Source organism: Hemicordylus capensis, chromosome 1 (assembly GCF_027244095.1).
Source record: "Hemicordylus capensis ecotype Gifberg chromosome 1, rHemCap1.1.pri, whole genome shotgun sequence".
NCBI classification, from domain to species: domain Eukaryota; kingdom Metazoa; phylum Chordata; class Lepidosauria; order Squamata; family Cordylidae; genus Hemicordylus; species Hemicordylus capensis.
In genome coordinates, this window is record NC_069657.1 from 277,152,888 (window position 1) to 277,172,427 (window position 19,540).

The 19,540-nt window shown below is 40.9% G+C and overlaps 1 protein-coding gene across 7 annotated transcripts in view; it reads left to right on the plus strand.

Annotated features, from left to right (window-relative positions):
• Positions 1 to 19,540, plus strand: part of NBAS (NBAS subunit of NRZ tethering complex) — a 304,433-nt gene that overhangs the window by 4,914 nt on the left and 279,979 nt on the right. For all 7 annotated transcript variants that reach the window (XR_008313691.1, XR_008313692.1, XR_008313694.1 and 4 more), the window contains 8 exons: positions 425 to 479; positions 2,386 to 2,422; positions 3,002 to 3,079; positions 5,727 to 5,774; positions 7,845 to 7,888; positions 9,901 to 10,034; positions 11,547 to 11,680; positions 11,772 to 11,870. Coding sequence is in view for 4 of the 7 variants with exons in the window: in XM_053285448.1 (XP_053141423.1) it covers positions 425 to 479; positions 2,386 to 2,422; positions 3,002 to 3,079; positions 5,727 to 5,774; positions 7,845 to 7,888; positions 9,901 to 10,034; positions 11,547 to 11,680; positions 11,772 to 11,870 (629 nt within the window). In the remaining 3 variants the exon portion in view is untranslated. The remainder of the gene's footprint in view (positions 1 to 424; positions 480 to 2,385; positions 2,423 to 3,001; positions 3,080 to 5,726; positions 5,775 to 7,844; positions 7,889 to 9,900; positions 10,035 to 11,546; positions 11,681 to 11,771; positions 11,871 to 19,540) is intronic.

Genomic DNA, 19,540 nt, shown 5'->3' on the forward strand with positions numbered 1-19,540 from the left:
GTTTTTTAGCTCACAAGTTGTGCACAGATTTCAGTTCTGTTCTATGCCATTCAGGTTGCCTAGAGATTGTATCAGAATTTAATGAGAGGATGGGGGAAGGGCCCCAAGGATGAGATGCTATCTGCTATGGTGTGTGGGGGGTGGGGGTGGGGGAGCGTGTTGCTTGCCGATTGGAACCTTGCCATGTGATTGATCCTGCTAGTTGTTTAGACTCTCAGACATCATTACACACATTTGTATAGTCCTCCTGTGGTTTGTGAATGCTGAGCATATTGAACTGCTCACACACATACACAATCCTCTTTCTCAAAATGCCCTTATTGCTGAGAATAGAATTTTAATTCATTGCTTAGACCAACAACTTGAAAGACTAGGGAATAAAGCGTCTGGCTGTTACAAACTGAGTCTGTTGTTGTATTTGCAGCCAAGAGGCCACCGGAAACATGGTGCGTCATTTATCATCACTAGAGCAATTGCAGGTACGTATGCATGGCTTACAGTGATGGATTGTTCAGTGGATCGTTTGAGGCTGAAATTAATGGAGTGTGAATTCATTGGATTTGTTTATACAGTTTATCTGATATTGCCATATGTACATGTTGTGTTAGGGGCCAAGGCAACATATATTGCATAGCAATTACAGGGGACAGCATCCAGAATAAGTTAGTCATGACTTAAAACCCATTGAAATTAGTGGGACTTAAGTTAGTCATAATTAACTTGTCTCATTGATTTCAACAGTACTGACACAAGTTAATTATGACTAACTTAAGTCCCACTAATTTTAATGGGATTTAAGTCATGACTAATTTAGTCTGGATGCTGCCCAGGAAGAATCCTGCTTAGTCCCCACTCTCACTACATTTCTCTGACAAGATTGTGTCCCACTTGCGTTTGTATATAAACAGGCTGGTTGTAACTATGTTGATTATGTTCAAAAAAAATTTCTGTGCATGCAGTAAACTCTATATGTGCTAATAAAATGTTATGATGGATTGATAGTATGAGTCTCTCAAGTCATAGCAGCTGCATTTATTATGTCTTTGTCTTTGACATTTCTACCTGACTTGGCCCTCAAGCCTGCTAAAAGTAGTGGCTTGAGGATACATAGCTGTAATGACATTCTGTGCCACCCCCTTCCCTCCCAAATTTCATGTAATATAAGTTACATGATTCAGTGGCTTGTGGGTATCTGTATTCCACTAAAGGTGCACAGAACATCATGGTCTGGAGCCTTTGGGTTTCTCCTTATTTGACAGCATGATGCATCTGTGGAGCAGACTGAACAATTGGTATTGATGGTTCTGTTGCAGTGCTCAGACTTCTGATATTTGCCAGTGTTAGAATAGTTTCTGCCCCATTATTTGATTTCCAAGAGGAGCATGCCAAGATGCAAGTTGCTCATTATACTGTATCTAACACTGTATCTGTCTACTCTCCCCAGAGACATAAGTTTTATATGCGCACTAAGCATAAAAATATGTTAAATAAAAAAATAATAATGTTGGACTAAGATAAGTGCTGTGCCACAGATCAAGGAGAGAGGCTGGGAAAAGCAGTAAAATAGAGGAAGTCGGTAAACAAAAAGATCTGTAGCACTGGTACTAGTTTGGAGCAGGTCAAGGAAGCACTGAGGGTGACAAGCACTGAGGGTCCCATTTACTCGTTTGAGGCTTTCCCCCCTGCTTCTGAAAAATTAATCCAGAGTAGGTAAAGCAAAATTAGCCCCTTCTGTTAGTTCTCCTATTAGAACGTAAGAACAGCTCTGCTGGATAAGGCCCAAGGCCCATCTAGTCCAGCATCCTGTTTCACACAGTGGCCCACCAGGTGCTACTGGGAACCTACAGGCAGGAGTTGAGGGCATGCCTTCTCTCCTGCTTTTATTCCCCTGCAACTGGTATTCAGAGGCATCCTGCCTCTGAGGCTAGAAGTGGCCTATAGCCACCAGACTAGTAGCCATTGATAGACCTCTCCTCCATGAAGTTATCCAAATCCCTCTTAAAGCCATCCAGGTTGTTAACTGTCACCATATCTTGTGGCAGAGAATTCCACAAGTTGATTATTCTGTGTGAAAAAGTACTTTCTAAATTGGTCCTAAATTTCCTGGCAATCCGTTTCATGGGATGACCTCTGGTTCTAGTGTTATGTGAGAGGAAGAAGGATTTCTCTCTATCCACTTTCTCCACACCATGCCTGATTTTATAGACCTCTATCATGTTTCCCCACAGTCGTCTTTTTCTAAACAAAAAAGCCCCAGGTGTTGTAGTCTTACCTCATAAGGAAAGTGCTCTAGGCCCCTTATCATTCTCATTCTCATTCAGAGCTTTTAACAAGGTCTTTGTGTGTGTGTGTGATATTTATTTTATTTATTCATTTATTTTGTAGGCCCTGCCTTATTTTTTCTTCAGTATTTATGGTACAGGTAAGTTACTTCTTTATCAACAAGCTACACAGACCTCTGCCATAAATTTAGTTTAACGGATGTATTGCATTTGTGAAGCATTGTGTTACTCAATTGGTGCATGTAATGGTATTTGACTGCTGTAGTGAACTTCTGCTCTGAAACATTCATCTTTTGAAAAGAACTCTTGCTAAATAAAAAGTCAGTGATGGATTATGTGCGTTTATCCCAGGGATACTGAACTGGTATAAGGTGATAACTGGTATAAATAATTAAGTATGTGTGTTGTGTTTGTTTTTAAGTTAAACTCCTTCGTAGTATAGATCTGATCTGAGGAGTTATATAGCAGCAGTTTTCTCAGCCCTGTACAAATAAAACAGTTCTGGTGTTTTAGATATTTAAGGGTGCTGCTTATTCCATATACGCAGAGAGAACTGTTGCAAAACAGACATGATGGGTCTATATTTATGGAGGAAGTTCCAGTTTAACTCATTTATCCTATGTTCATCTGCTAGCTTCTAACTTCCTAGTTTGTATGTCTCCTAAAATCCATGCATACGACCTATTCATTTTCCAACATATGTGTGCTTATTCTTCCAGTCCTGCAAAGTTTTCCCTCCCCACTGGATTTGTCCGCCTGGTCAGTAAGCAGATCAACTGGCATTTAGTGCTTGCTAGGTAAGTGCCTTCCCCAATGCTTTGAAAGTAGGGATATTTGGTAATAGCAATGGGAGATATTACTTGGATGTCACTGAAAGAGCAATTTTTCTGCTGGCAGGACTTTTTTTTTTTTAAAGAAGTGTAACTAGTGAATTTGTGTTGTAGAATTTTGTTTGCATCAGACCTGAAATGATACAAGGCAGTGCGCTGAGAGAGAGAGAGAGGCTTGAGGTTCAAACTTCTACAGGGATTCCCAGGTGTTGTGGACTACAACTCCCATAACCCACAAGCAAAAGCCATTGCAGCTGGGGATTCTGGAGGCTGTAGTCAACAATAGCCAGGAATCCCTGTTAGAGGGAACACCACTCTGCTCTGGCGTAACTGCTGTCTTCTGGCCTAAACTTCCTCACAGGCTTGCTGTGAGGATAATGTGGAGAGCAGGAGGAACCCACATACATTGCCAAGCTAAGGTCTCTGATCTTGCCAGGTTTACTGGGTGGGTGGGTGGGGGACCTTGCTATCACATGTGAACAAATTGGTCTGCACAAGTTTGGGTATATATTTGTGGGGTTATGCAGACATTTTGCTAGCACAAGAACTAGTTTGGAACAGAGGTGGACTTTGTAGTGCAGTAACAGTGTGCTTTTGTGCAGCATTTACACTAGCACAAGACTAATCTGGATGCTACCCTCTGTAGAGTGAGTGCATAATATATACTGTATCGTTGTTCGATATAACAACTATAATGGCATAGGGGCAAAACACCTAGGCTTCCACCTTTTTTCAGTTGCTTTGATGTTATGTTAACAAACAATTAAATTTTTCAAATCAACTTCATCTTTCTGGGATCCAGATAATACTTGTATGGAACTCTGTTTGCAGCTTTAAAAAATGTAACTGTGTGTGTAAAATATGTATATATTATATTACTTTTTTTTACTATATCCTCCTTATGTGTATGCAGTTTAGACTGTTGGTTTCCAGAGTCCCTTTTTGTACACTGATGTGGCTGTACATATCATTTTATAACATCCACAAATTTCAAGTGTGTGTGTGATCATTTGAAAGTGGGTATATACCTCTTAGTAAAGGAATAAACAGCATTTTGACACTGAAAGGGCTTGGCTCAGAAGCAGGAAGAGATCTGTCATTTAAGTCAAATTGCAATGAACTGGCTTATAGTGGGAATATCCTGCGAGGCAACTGGATTTGGAGTATGAATTGACTTAGAGTCTTCCATCACTAAACTTCTCTATGTTGCAGGTTTTTTATTTCCCACAGGCTTTGAGTTCAAACTGTGAGTAATGGCAGTTGGTACTGACAAGGCTGTAGGGAGCAGTGTTCTGGATAACTTGTCAAATATTGTTTTACGATAGACTAGAATCTGTTCTCCTCAAGCTTCCTTTCTCCTAGGGATGTGCATGAAACGTGATTTGAGTTGCGAATTGCAACACATCCCCTGCACCTTTAACAGGGAGGAGAGCAAGTCCATACCTGCTGCTCCAATGCCCACCACCACCACAGGAAGTTTGGTGTCCCCCCCCCCCCTTATCATTGTGCGTCACTGTGGTGTCTCTCAGCTGCCCCGCATCCCTGTGTCTTGAGTGCTAATCTCCTTTCAGGAGGTACTTGGCGTATTATATGGGTTGCCATTTGAAAGGCAAATGCTGCAAACCAGTGAGTGTTTTGTTCACACACACAGATTTTTTCATTTTCTTTTCTTAAATATTTTGTTCAGAAGACTTTCATAACAGCTCGCATAGGTTCACTGAGCAGTCTTTAGAATGGCTTTTTCAGCCACTAGGCTGCAGCCCTTTCCACCCTTGAGAAACATCTCCTGCGGACTGGAAGATCCTCCAAACTATCATGTGGTTTGGGGGGAGTGAATGGTGATGCTGGAGATGGGATTGGCAACTGCTGTTTGCTTCTGTGGCCATGCTTTTTTCTTGTGCCTTGTCTCTTTGGATTTTGGCCGAAACGTTTAAATTACTCACAGTGGGGGGTGGAAGGCTTCTGCAAATTTTTTTTTTTTTAAAAAAGAATAGGCTCACAGAAATAACAAAAAATACTTTGCTTGCTATGAATAATTGTGGGAGTTGTGCATGGCAAAATCTATGGCTAGCAGTAAGTAGTCTATTGGTACCACATCTAAAGCAATTGTTAATGGTAGCCCTAAAAACTAACGTTTGAATGTGCTCATGCACACACCTAGCCTATGACAGAATAAATAAAATGTTGCTTTCAGGTTTGTTTTCCATTGACGCAATTGGATCCACCTTTGTAGCTTTTAACAAAATGCCAATGGCTCTAGTCCAAAGGTCCTGCAGCAAGCTCTTGTACTCCTGAGTGGACTTCTTGGATCACATCCTTTTTTTAAAAAAAATCTGTGCCTGGTTGGTGGTTGTTGCCAGTGCCACTAATAGATACAATCTGGCCTGTGACCCATGGTAGCTATAATACAGGCTAGGTTTCTGTAGCTTGTTGGTACTGCCTCATGTTAGTTAGTTATAAGTTTATTCGGTCATTGTCCAGCAAATACTGCCTCATGTTCACTTTAGAGATAAGACCATGAGTGTCTTTATATTTATATAAATATTCCAGAAAAACCTTCTGGAAGTAGGAGCAGTTATGTTGGGATTTTCATGCGAGACTTCTTTTTTTCTAGCAATGGAAAATTGTTAGCAGTTGTTCAGGACCAGTGTATAGAAATAAGGTAAAGTAAAAAAAACCCCACGAAATATAATTGTATGTGTTTGCTACCTTTTTATTCTTGTTGCAGCTGTCAGGGTATACAAAGTCATAAAATACTTGTGGCTTGTAGTAGCCATATTGCTTTCGCTGAATGAGAGGATGGGAAAAATTAATTCTTGTGGCCTGTTGCTTTCGTCTCTCTTTTTGTTTTCATATTTAGTCTGAAGAGATTTAATATTTTATACAAGCTTGGTGAACCAAGAGAAAACTAAGTGAGATACATATTATGTACATTATATGTGTATATAATATACATATATATATATACTCATACACAATATATATTCATATGTATATAAGATATTCTAAGAATCCTACCATACAAGGCCTGCCCTATGATAAAGAGCATCCTGGGCAACCAGTGCCTTTGGTGCCCCCTCTCATGGTTCACTCAACAAACAGCAAGCCAGCAAGCTAAGCTTGCCACCCCATTTGGGTTGATGCCCTAGGTGACTGCCTGGCTCGATCACTCTTAAGACCAACCTTTCTAACCATGCTGTCATACATACAACTTGTTCACATCAAATTGAATCTTGTGATTTCTCTTCAGTGTCTACAGGACTGCTCAACTTTTGTCCTCCTGCAGATGTTGGGCTACAACTCCCATAATCCCTGGCTATCACTATGGCTGGCGATTATGGGAGTTGTAGTCCAAAAACAGCTGCAGGGCCGAAGTTGAGAAGCCCTAGTCTATATGCTCAATACGAAAGGTTTGCCTGGTCTGATTGGCTGAGGTTGTATAGCTCCTTCAGCAGAGAAAGAGAGCTGGTCTTGTAGCAAGCATGACTTGTCCCCTTAGCTAAGCAGGGTCTGCCCTGGTTGCATATGAAAGGGAGACTAGAAGTGTGAGCTCTGGAAGATATTCCCTTTAGGGGATGGAGCCACTCTGGGAAGAGCATTTAGGTTCCAAATTCCTTCCCTGGCATCTCCAAGATAGGGCTAAGAGAGATTCCTGCCTGCAACCTTGGAGAAGCCGCTGCTAGTCTGTGTAGACAATACTGAGCGAGATGGACCTATGGTCTGACTCAGTATATGGCAGCTTCCTATGTAAAGCACTATTGTGTGTTAGCTCATCTTCATTGGTTAAGTGACTATATATTACTTGGCATAAGACAAATTATAACATGTAAATAAGCTGTTCTAGCCACTTAATGGCGTAATGGGGAAATAACTTGATTATCAAGCCAGAGGATCCCGGTTCAAATCCCCACTGGTATGTTTCCCAGACTATGGGAAACACCTATATTGGGCAGCAGCGATATAGGAAGGTGCTGAAAGGCATCCTCTCACACTGTGCAGGAGGAGGCAGTGGTAAACCCCTTCTATATTCTGTCAAAGAAAACCACATGGCTCTGTGGTCACCAGGAGTCGAAACCAACCCGACGACATACTTTACTTTAAATAAGCTGTTATTGAGAAATGAATCTGAAGGAACCCCAGAACTTTGCATGCTGTTAGCTAAATACTTTAGTACTGTATCAGACATGTGGGATTTTTCCTTGGGGAGGAAGTGTGGTGCCTTGCTACATAATCTTCAGAGCAACATTTCCGTTATGGACCATCTCTCCTGATGCAATAGTGTTTCCTTCAGCTTACTATATTTCCTGGTGGGTTTCTGTACAATTTCTGTACAACTTGTATATGGCATGTAGGCATTAGATATGCTGAATTGAGTCATGTCTACATAGGCATAATCCCTGTGGAGGCATGGCCTTATTACTCTGATTTTCCACTGTTCTTGCTTTCTCTTACTTCTCTCTACTCTTTTGCTCCTCGTTTCCATGTTGTTGGTTTAATATGTAACTGAGTATTAGTTTCAACAATTGGGCATGGATAAAGCATATTTACTTGAATTGCAAAATTTTGCATGGCGATTCAATTTGCTTTTAGTGTGTAATAAGTTGTGTGTAAGTATTTCTGTTCTTCAAACTGACAATAAGCAACACAACCATGAATCATGATCAATAACAACAAATAGCAACACATAAACATATATTGCTGAAGTTTAATATATGAAATTCAAATGCTGCAGGTCTGCCAAGGATGAATTTGGATCTATCGTTGGGAAATGTCAAGGTATGTCTCACCCCCGCCTCCATAAATTACTATTAAATAGTCATAAATCGGGTTTTAGTATTGCTGCCACTTGGAGTCTGTGTTAATCCACATGGTAGCTTTTATGAGACAAGCTGCTTGCAGACCAGTTCATGTCATGTGTGGGGCAAACTTCTCTAAGCCAGCACAAGTGTTTGAAAATAAAGGTTTGTGGTCATGAGGATAACATTTCCTCAACTGTGTCCTGTGCGAATGGCTTGTCACATGCATTCATTGCCATGTAAACCGGTCCTCAATCTTTTAAAAGAAGAATTGCTTCATGATTTCTTAGACTTCTGTTGTGGCTAATATGTGGGTCAATTTCATCTAGAACACCATGTTAGAAATATAGTATTGTCTAGAATAGAGGTTCTCAACAAAGTCCATTGTGTGGCTGGAGAATTTAGTCCTACAACTTCTGATGACTCAGGGTTGGGAACCCCTGCCTTAGAGATAACAGACAAGTTCCTACAAGTTGTTCTAGTGAGTCTGCTTAGTAGTGCGATCCTAAGAATGTTTACGAAGAAGTAAATCCCACAGTGTTCCATAGCATGTACTTCAGTTAAGTGTTCATAGTATTAATAAACTAACAGTCTAACTTGAGATTCACCTTGTTGATGAGCATGAAGTACAGGAGGCCCTCTTTATTTGTGGAGGTTCCGTTCATGCCTATAGGTGACAAACCACAAATAAAGAAAGCTTACCCCTATGGGAATCTGGGGGTCAGGTTCCTATGTGTGTGCGTGCATACATGCGCATGCACGCACGCACACACACTCTTAAAAAGTAGTAGTGGGGAGATAAAATACTTTACCTTGCAATGCCTCCCCAAACCCTCAATTCCTCCAGTCCCCCTCCCCCCCCAATAAATAAGTCATGGAATTATTATTTTAAGAAGAGCAACAAAATGGCTGTATGCTGCTCTGGATCAGAAATGACTCCTGATGTCATTTCCGGTGACTCTGAAACTGCAAAGAGGTGAAAATAGCCTAATTTCTAGCCTATTTTTGTACCTGTTGATAAATTGTGACTCTAGGACCTCATAATGGGTATGTGAAACCATGGTTGCTGAATCTATGGATAACAAGGGCCACCTATATAAAATGAACATCTGTCTTGTGGTACTTAATTTCATCTCAGAACTGAAAACTTATGAGTTAAAAGAAACAGAAGGAAGGGTGAGGCCATGCAATACCTGAAGGGAAATCAAAGCTCCTGCGTTGAGAACTGTCCCGTTGTCCACAAGTGCTGTCAATTCACACAGTTGCTCTTTCCTAGTGAGAGTCAGCATATGCTGAAGTGGATGAGGAGCACTTGAAGCTCTCTTTGGGGACTTGATTTATGCTTTAAGAACCCTGGCATGGCTGAATAGGGCTGATGTTAGTCTGGATGTCTGTCATTATGTTTGCACTGGACCCTAAAAGCTTTTTCTCTCTAGTAGCTGCATAATGGTTCCTAACTGACTGAAATTAAACAAGAGCCCCTTATTTGATCTTGGAAATGCATAAACAGAAGCTGTACTTACTTGAATTAAAGTGGTTATGGTTAATAAAGTGGTTATTAAAATTGCCAAGTTAACAGTTACCCCTGCTAATTTGGCAAAGAGGCACCTTTTAACATGGTGATTCTCTTTATTTAGCAGGGGGAGAGTAACTGGCCCTATCCGCCCCCAGCACAGGACCTCCAGTGACTGTTGGTGGTGTCTATCTTGTGTTTCTTTTTAGATTGTGAGCCCTTTAGGGACAGGGAGCCATCTTATTTATTTATTATTTCTCTGTGTAAACCGCCCTGAGCCATTTTTGGAAGGGTGGTATAGAAATAGAATGAATGAATAAATAAATAAATAAATATCATCATCATCATCATCATCATCGGCTGATAGAGATGGAGCCTCTATTGGGGGAAAAGCTGGCATACTTAATACATATTTCTATCACTAGTGTTTCATTTTTCATTTTTTCCTCCCCCTTTCTCTTCCCTGTGCTCTTGCACAGTCCCTAAGGACCCCAACCCACAATGGAGACGTGTGGCATGGAGTCATGACTGCACTTTGCTTGCCTATGGGGAAAGCACAGGAACCGTGAGAGTATTCGACTTGGTCGGCAGTGAACTCTTGGTCATTGCACCGGTATTTACATTTATTTTACAGATTTTACAAGTCCAATTTGCATGCGAATAGAAGCTTCTTTGCTATTATAGTTTTAATATTACATACTTACGTAGAGAGCTTACACTGCAAACACTTTATTGCTCAATTGGTTGAAAAGTTGTTTTGCATTTTTATTGGTAAATTTTACATTCAGTGTTTGCATAGTAGTTAAGCAAACTACATTAATTTTTATTCATGCCAACAATGCCAGTGGGCCCTTTGTCAGGATTTCTGCTGTTTGTTGTACCGCCTTCAAAAATATCAGCTCCTTAAGGAAGGTGATTTACTGCCTGAACCAATGTGTTGACATTAGAAGGAACACTACTGCTTGTGAGACAGAAAGCTTGCTTGCTCAATCAGTGTGGCCAGTTCATCTTACATAATAGTGAATATATTCATTGGGCTTTTTAGTAGGCAGGTTATCACTTGGCTGTAACTGAAAACTCGCAGAGAGACAACTTTCTGTAATTCTTAAAGAGCTTTCTTCTATTAATTTGCTACACGTGGTAGCTAATACCATGTTGAACAAATATACAATGATGACCCAGTTTGATTCTGAAGATCTTGCTACGTTGAAGTCCTCTCTAATTTGCAATGCTCAGGGATAAGCATTCTCTAAAGACACATTGATTCATCCAAGTTTTTTTTAACTAGGCTTGTGGTTTTAAATTTTGTATTGCTGTGAACCTCCCAGAGATGGACATTTGGGGAGGTATACAAATATAATAAATAATCAGAGAGCCCAGGTCAGGAGATTTTATACTCTCAGTTCCTGCACAGACTAGCACTAACTTGAGACAAAACTGAATGGCTTTATCTTATGTAATTTTTGTTGTTGACTCAATGGCCCATGTGTTCGGCAGTGATAGGAGGGTGCAACAAGAGTGCGATAGATTCTGGCCCAGCCCCCTGGTGTCGATGCCAGTAGTTGGGTGGGGGAGGGTATATGTCTCTTATTTTAAAAAAAATCCAGCCTTTTAGCATACTAATTTACTCAAATATGTTAAGCAAGGGAGAGGGAGGGAAAAAAGAGGAGGGGGGCAAAGTCTCTCAATTATTCTAAATCAAAAAATTGAAATATCTTACTTATACCCTGCATATTGCATTTAAGCAAACTGCTTAATTTAAGAAACCGACAAACTGTTAAGCATTTATGTCTCTATTGTGCTTCACTCTCCAGAAATCTCTAAAGAGTTGCCATTTCAACCCTTCAAAAATCGGCTTAGTCTGCCTTACAACCCTTAATTTTACAGTTTCTGTCAGTTTTAATAACTGAGCTATCTGCCACATTCTACTAATCCATTCTTTGCAGGAGGATATCTTGTGTGTGTGTGTGTATGTGTGTGTTTAATGCTTGCTTCAGCGTGGAACATTTTGTAGATTCTGAAGTAATTTCAGGTTTTTAAAAAATTTATACTCCCTTTGTTGGAGTCTGATTTTTCTTGTTTTTTTTTTAATTTTTAAAAATACCTTGTTTATCTTCTGGTGTAGGGCACTAGCTTTCCAGGAGACTTGACCTATGCTATTGCAGGATTGATCTTTCTAGAATACAAAGCAAGCACCCAGTGGTCAGCTGAACTGCTAGTCATCAATTACCGAGGTGAACTAAAAAGCTATCTTGTGAGGTAAATATGATTGTTAATGTGGATTCAACATACCATCATTAACTGGGCATCCCTTTTAAATAAATTTAACTGTGTTTCCTTCTTGGTCTAGTGTTGGAACTAATCAGAACTTTCAAGAGAGCCACAGCTTCAACTTCAGCAGCCATGATATCCATGGAATAACTGCAGTAGTGTATCATCCTGCACACCGGTAAGTTTTAATACACAGAATTTTATATTGCTGGAATACCTGTGTTGAAACAAGCATATGCATTATGCATTTGACTTCACTTTGCAACAATATCTCACATATTTGGGGGCCTTCTGAATTATAAATGGCTAATTGATGTATTTCGTCCAGTATCATTCACTGGCAGATATCCAGACTAATGTTGCACTAGTGGAAGGACGTTTTCCATCACTCACAGAGGGAGCAATTAATTTTCACCAGTTTTCCTCCCTTCCCTCTGCAGCTGCCTGAGCCTCCTGAAAATATCTTCCTGATGGTCCCCCAACCCTCATGGTCCTACCTTTTGGGAGGCATAGATGTTTGTACAGGAATGGGGGGCGGGGCGAGATGTCAGTGAAAAGGGGAATTGGTGAAAATTCCCCCTCCCACCATATATGATAGAAAATGCTCTTCCAGTGGCGCAAAGATAATCTGTTTTGATTGGTTTTTGACACAGGGTGATCTAGTATGCCTAAAACCGAATCTCTGGAAACACAGGATCAGATGAAGGTGCCTGTATGTTGCATGACTTGCATCAGGCTCCATTTGATCTTCTCTCCCACTTTTTTTAGCATCTTGAAAGTGTATTTAGTTGTTCAAGTCTGATTGCTGTCCCAAGTTGGCACAGTCTATACAGTAACTCAAGCATCCAGTTTGGAGATAATTAGTTCTGTTTTACTTCAAAGCCTTCCAAGAAGGCGTAACTTAAGGCAGTTTGTGAAGTAGGCTAGGCTGAGAGAGAAGTGACTGGCCCAGAGTCACCCGGCTAGTATTATGGCTGAATGGGGATTTGAACTCGGGTCTCCCTGGTCCTAGTCCAGCACTCTAACCACTACACCACATTGGCTCTCATGCTTGCTCAGATCTGCTCGCTCTCTTCGCCACCATCACCTTCATAGAGTAGTGGCTGCTCTTCATTCTTCATTCTGTGCCACAAAGCAGCACTTTTTAAAAGGTAATTTTGAAGAAAGTTTAAGAACTTTCCCTCGGTCCCTTCTCCCCCACCCATCAGAATTGGCCCCTCCTCCAAATTTGCTGCCGTAGGCAAGTGCTTGCTTTGCCTATGTATTTATTAATTCACAAAATTAATTCACCCCCTGTGAGGATGATGGGAGTTGTAGTTCAGCTACAGGAGAGCTGCAGGTTGGGAACCCTGCCCTGGTCTACACTGACTGGCAGAATCTTCTCCAAGTTCCCAAAGCGGTTTACAGAGAGATAAATAAATGAAATGGCTCCCTGTCCCCAAAGGGCTCACAGTCTAAATATATGTTGTCAAGTCAATTTTGACTCCTGGCACACATAGAGCCCTGTGGTTTTCTTTGGTAGAATACAGGAGGGGTTTACCATTCCCTTCTTCTGTGCAGTGTGAGATGATGCCTTTCATCATCTTCCTATATCACTGCTGCCCGATATAGTAGCAGCGGGGATTAGAACCAGCAACCTTCTGCTTGTGCCACTCCTTTTATAACATTAAAGAAAGTTATGGATGCTTCGTAAAAAAAATATTATCTGATATGCCTCTTGAAAAAGGAAAATTAAGAGGATCTAGGAGTGGCTGAAGAATAATAGATGCAGACTTTTAAAAATGTTCATATTATTTTTAATATTCACCATTTATAACAAATGATGGCTGCCTTTAAGAAGAAAAACCCTAATGGTCATGGTATAAAAGAAATTGGTGAACATATGTCTACTTGAGAGGAGTAAACTACCTGGGAGGAGTAAACTGAGCCCCTGCTAAGTGAGCAAAGAGGCACCCTTTAAAGTGGTGATTCTCTTATATTTAGCAGGATGAAAGCAACTGGCGCTATCCATCCCCAGCATAGTATTCCTCCAGTGGCTGTTGCTTGTGTCTACTTTATTTACTTTCTCTTTAGATTGTGAGCCCTTTTGGGGACAGGGAACCATCTTATTTATTTTTTCTGTGTAAACCGCTTTGGAGACGTCTTTTGAAAAGCAGTGTGGTGGTGGTGGTGGTGGTGGTAGTAGTAGTAGTAGATTGGATGAAGAACATTGCATTAGAAGAACTGTATCCAATAATCTCTTGATAAGATTATATTTGATATGTTATGTACCGTATGTTCTCCTTATTTAGAACCAAGAAGAAACAAAGTATGAACCATTGATTATTCCCAAACACTTTTTAGAATGGTCCTTTGTCTTGTTAAAGTGCATATTTTAAGATAGGATGATACTGTAGCCCTAATGATTGCAGAATTAAGTGAACACTGATAAAAAAATATTAAAGGAGAAAATAAAATCCCGATGTCTTTGATCATGCATTCAAAATATATTTCAAGGATTTGTGTGCTTTGGGTTTTAGAACAGCAGAATAAGAGCACAATAACTTCACTTTATTTATAATTTTTCCTCTGCCAAATTCTACAGATTGTTTCTGAAATGTATTATGTGCTCTTATAATAGGTGGATGAGCTGTAGTTGTCTCCTTTACATTCCCACATAGTTAGTGCTAAATGAGTTGCTACCTCTGTTATACTTGGGTATAATCATTGTCACCATCCCTGCAATTCACCTTCAGTGATGATTAACAAAACATTCATTTTCCCCAGTGGTAGGAGATCCTCAGACAGGGTTATGAAGTGTGCATGCCCGAGACAGAACTGGATCATGTGACTCTTTGTAGGCGTAGCAGCCTCCAGTTCCAGTTCTGTCTCGCTCGGGACTAGACGGCTTGGGATCATGTTATGTATCTTCTTATATTTAAAATGATTGATCCTCAGAAGTGTTTTTATAATGGGATAAGCATTTTGCTTAAAATGGAAAAGTACTGGACTAGTTCTAAAGGTCCTTTTTTGCTAGGAGAGAGTCACTTCTTTCCACTAAGCAGGAAGCCACTTTTAGGTGGAACATTTTGTGAGAAAGTGACCTCAGATCTAGAGGAGTTACTCTCTCTGTACAAGCTCATTGCTCAAGACTTTGCACAAGCTCTTTTAAATGGGTGTTTTATGGCCCACTGGGGTTAATCTGCTACAGCCTGTTTCATTTGCTATGTTTCTTGTACTGTTATGCAACCTTTGATGCAGTATGGCTCTGCGCAAAGCCTTCCACTAGTTCTTGTGCAAGAATTCGTGAGCAGCACTAAGCCACTTTTTTCTTCTGCTCACTTGTCTTTGAACCCAAGCTTTGGGGTTGGATCAAAGGTTTCATTACACTGGAGGAAGGGAACCTTCTGGAGCCAGCCCATTATTTTGAATTTCACAAGTCTTTCTGGCAGAACATTTATCTCCTAAATTACAACTCTTGCAAGCACAGAATAAGCCCAATGAGAAGGCAGCATGGGTTGGTCTTTGTATCTTTTGCAAGTACATTAACACATTTCATTTTCTGTCAACTATGAAATACATTTATTTTTAAACCCAGCTTGGTTTGGATTTGGAATTTTTCCCATTACTCAGACAGAACTGCTAGACTTTGATAACCAAAGCTTTCTGTTGTCCTTTCTTTCAATATGCCAGGCTAAGATAAGTGGATATGAAAGGCAAGCTAATCTATTGTGTTTTGAATATTCTCTGTGAAGGTGGGACCTTTGCATTTCTTTTTGTTTCCCTTCCTGCCTTGTAACACTACTGCAGATATTCCCTTCATGTGCAGCTCCTTTAACGAGGCTGTCTTTTCCCATAGATTTATTTAGAGATGGTAGCTGACAGCAAATTGACAGCTTAATCACTTTTCTGAGGGAATACGGATTATTTTTTTCCTGCAGAATTGATGATATTGATATTCTGTGTAATGAAAGTGTGTTGGTGTAATCTTTATTGCCTCCAGAGAGGAAACTTGCCTTTCCAGCTAAATGTAAAATGGAATACTGTTAATTGCTATTATGTGGACTTTGGGCTATATGACTATACATGCTTGGCCAAACACCCTTTGATACTGAACAAGTGGAAGCATTTTCCCATCTCGGGATGTAATGCATATAGACAAAGCTGGCTTCCAGGGTTGTGTCACACTCTAGCATTGCACCAAGAATGTTTTGTCTGTCCATCCAGTCTAGTCTGCCTTTCTTCATGGTGTTCTAGGCAGTCACCTAGCAAACACTAACCAGACCAAGATCTGCTTAGCTTCAGCAAGGTGGCTGTATCATGCTCCCAATCTATGCGTTTGAACCCAAGACACTGAGTTCTGGGTGAAGATAGACCGCTGAGTTGGTGTTATAGATAGGGATTTGCTCTGTAGCTCCCATTGAATGTATGAAGCTGTCTTGCCAGTTTTGTCAAATGGTCCATTGGACTATCGGCAGCTTTCCAGAATTTCAGGAGATAGTCCTTCCCAACACCTGCTGCCTGAACTGTTAACTAGAAATACCAGGAATGGAACCTGGGACCCACTTCATAGCTCTGTTACTGAGCTATGAGTTCTATGGAACAAATTTGATAGGGCAGAGTGGAGAGGGGGCAATGCCTGTCCCTCATTCCAGACATAAGGAACCCCCACCAGAGGGGCTAAGTTTAATTTTTTTTAAAAGTTCATAACCCTCCCCCCCAGGACCGTACCAAACCGGCGGGGGGGCGGTGTGCCAGACCGAACTGGCCCAGTTCGGGTCCAGTTCGGACTTGTACTGGACCAGCCGGTTCTGTGCACACCCCTAATAAGGGTCACTCTGAGGAAGAGGCAAACTTAATCATTCACACACAAGCAGGTACACACGAACAGACATCGGTATACTTATACAACCTAATGAGAGGCAGTGGGGTGGTGGCTGGTTAAACTCACCTTCCCCCCCCACCCCCGATAAGTGCTGTTCCATTGCTGGGAGGGTGGACCATGTTCCCAGATGATCCATGCTGCACTCTGAAGCACAGAGCGGTGGCCTCCGGATATCCCACAATGCACCGTGCGATGCATTGGGGGATTCTCTAAGCACCCATCTCTGTGTCCACTGGAGCTGAACATAGCCCCAGCAAACATACATTCCTGGGGCCTGGGTTAAGGGCTCATTTGAGCCTTTAACCCTGGCTAAGAGCCAGGTTTTTAAATGGGGCTGGGCAGCGCTGCCCCACTGAGATCGGGCCTGATCCCGGCGGTTCTCACATGCAGCCTGACCCAAGCTGGCCTTCCCTAGCCTGGGTTAGGATATGTATGAGAATAACTGGCTTTAGGGCCAAACTAGACAAGACACCTAATGTATGCAGATTTTCTTTTTTGAAAAAGCATCTGTGGGAAATTCAATCTGGATTGAGACTCACACAGCTGGTATTTCAGAAAACAAAAATCTCATACAGATGGGGGCAATGGAGGTTCTTCCCCTGCCAAGTTTTCCTTTAACTTCCTTCCTCATGAAGAATAGCTGTGTCTCATTTATATTGTGTGGGGGAATAAAGCACTACATTTGGAGTCCCGTGTTTGCTGTGAGGGCAAGCCCACCTAATGCCTCCACTAACAGAGATCCAATCATGAGGTTCAGTGGATCTCTCTGTGAAGAATTCACAGAGGCACACTGACACCCCCTCCTTATGTGTGCACAGACACCCAGGTTTTCCATGGAGGTCTAATGTCCTTTGGGAGCTTGTTTCATATTACACAAATATATAAGAACACTGGGCTGAATTCCTGACCTAAGAAAGCAATTGTATGCTCTTCAGAAATAGGGGTAGGGGAGCTGGAAGATATACAGTTGTTCATGTTGTCCAGAATCCGCTTGTAGTACCACGATATATTTATCTGGGAGAAATTTATATAGGCATATGGGGCCTGTATAGTTAAGGTGAGATGGGCCCTGTTTAGGTGTTACAAAACCATGTAAAGTGCACCTAGGTACAGCACCCACAGAAGGATGCTGGCAGGCACCATGCCCCCCTTGGCTTTCCATGTATACAGTGTTTGTCTGCAGAGACAAATGTGGTGCTTGAGAAGTGAATCTATCTATCTATCTATCTATCTATCTATCTATCTATCTATCTATCTATCTAGAATTTCTATATCACCTGATATAGAAATCTCTAGGTGTTGTACAAATTAAAACATAGTAATGTAAAATATAAAACATTTAAAATTCATAAAACGGATAAAAATCACAATAGATACAAACACATTAAAATTAAAATTTCTGTTAAAAGCCTGGGAAAACAGGTACGTCTTCAGTGTTCTCATAAAAACGAACAGAGAAGGAGATGCTCTTATTTCAGCAGGGAGTGCATTCCAAAGCCCTAGGGCAACCACAAAGAAGGCCTACTCCCACAAAAGGAATTGGCGGCAACAGTAACCGGACCTCTTCAGATGATCTTAATAGGCAACAGGGTTCACAACGGGGAACACTAGGTACTTAGTGTTTTTTATCCTGAGGAGGATCTCTTCCCAGGAGTGTTTGCTTCTGAAGGCGAACACTGTATGCATGGAGAGCAAAGGGGGGCATGGTTAAGGAATGCTGTGTAGGGGGCAAGGCTTGCCTGCACTGTACTTGTGAACATCTTCCATAGGCTTGGATTGTTCAGTGTTTTATCATGATAAAGCCTGAAAAAGTTGTTCACAAAATCAGGATTTTTTTTTTTTCTAATTGCAGGAAATGTAGCACAGAGAATCTACCTTGGGAGGAGTATAATCTGACCTAATTTCAGAAAATTCCCATGAAAAATCATTGAGTACAACAGTGTTAAAATGTTGCTTTGGATCAGATGATTTGAACAAAAACCCCAAACGCGTATTTTAAATGGCAGTTTAGATTATGCCATCAATTCAAGTGTATTGCAAGGATGTACCTCTATCTAGCTGGTTGAGGTATTCCTAACATTAAGGGATCTCAGAGTTCCATTTTTACATTAATTCAGGATGCAATCTTGCAGCTTGCATCTGTTTAGTGGATTGAAGCATCCCTGGTGGAACCTGTTTCCCAAACAAAAATGGGAAATTTGTAGATCATGTAAGCTGGTCGATCGTGTAAACTGCAGCAAAGTGTACTTGTTGTGGGGTGCAGGGAGCTGTTGAATGTAAGCAGAAGCTTCCATGTGGTGTGCCACAGTGCATATATGTGGCATGTTGCTGTGTCTGCTTGCGTAAAAACACATTGTATCATACACAATATTCACGATATGGTGTGTGGCACATGGGTTTGTGTGTGAGATTCCCGATGTTGCTGCAGATTGGCATGTTGCTCTTTTTGCACATGGTGATGTTCGTTCAATGCACAGATGCTGAGTATTACAGAGCCACAGTGAAATTAATGCCTGCCCCTGTTCAGTGAAATGCTTTTTCAAAACAAAGAAATCCGAGTGCAGTTACTTATATAGTCACTCGTACACTAAAAAGCATAGAAATTGTAAGTTAAGATGTCCACCTTCACGTCCAAATCACGTAAACAGCAAACTCATTGTGCACATCATATGAGACTGTACAACGTTTCTTTGATCCTAGAAATATATAGGAAGTTGCAACATTTCTATGAAGACATACTGTTCTCTTAACTCCTCCTGGGTCAACTTACTGTATAATGTCTGAAAGCATCCTTATGAATAGAATCAGGTTTTTTTCTTTAGCTATGAATTTCTATGAAGATTAAGCACAGCATTTTAAAAAGCCATCTCAAAAAACCTATTCCAATTTCGAATAGACTTTACAATGTTAGAGAATGCACGGAACAGACTTATTATACTGTCACTGGTACACTGCTCCCTTTTTAACCGCTTGATGAGAATATA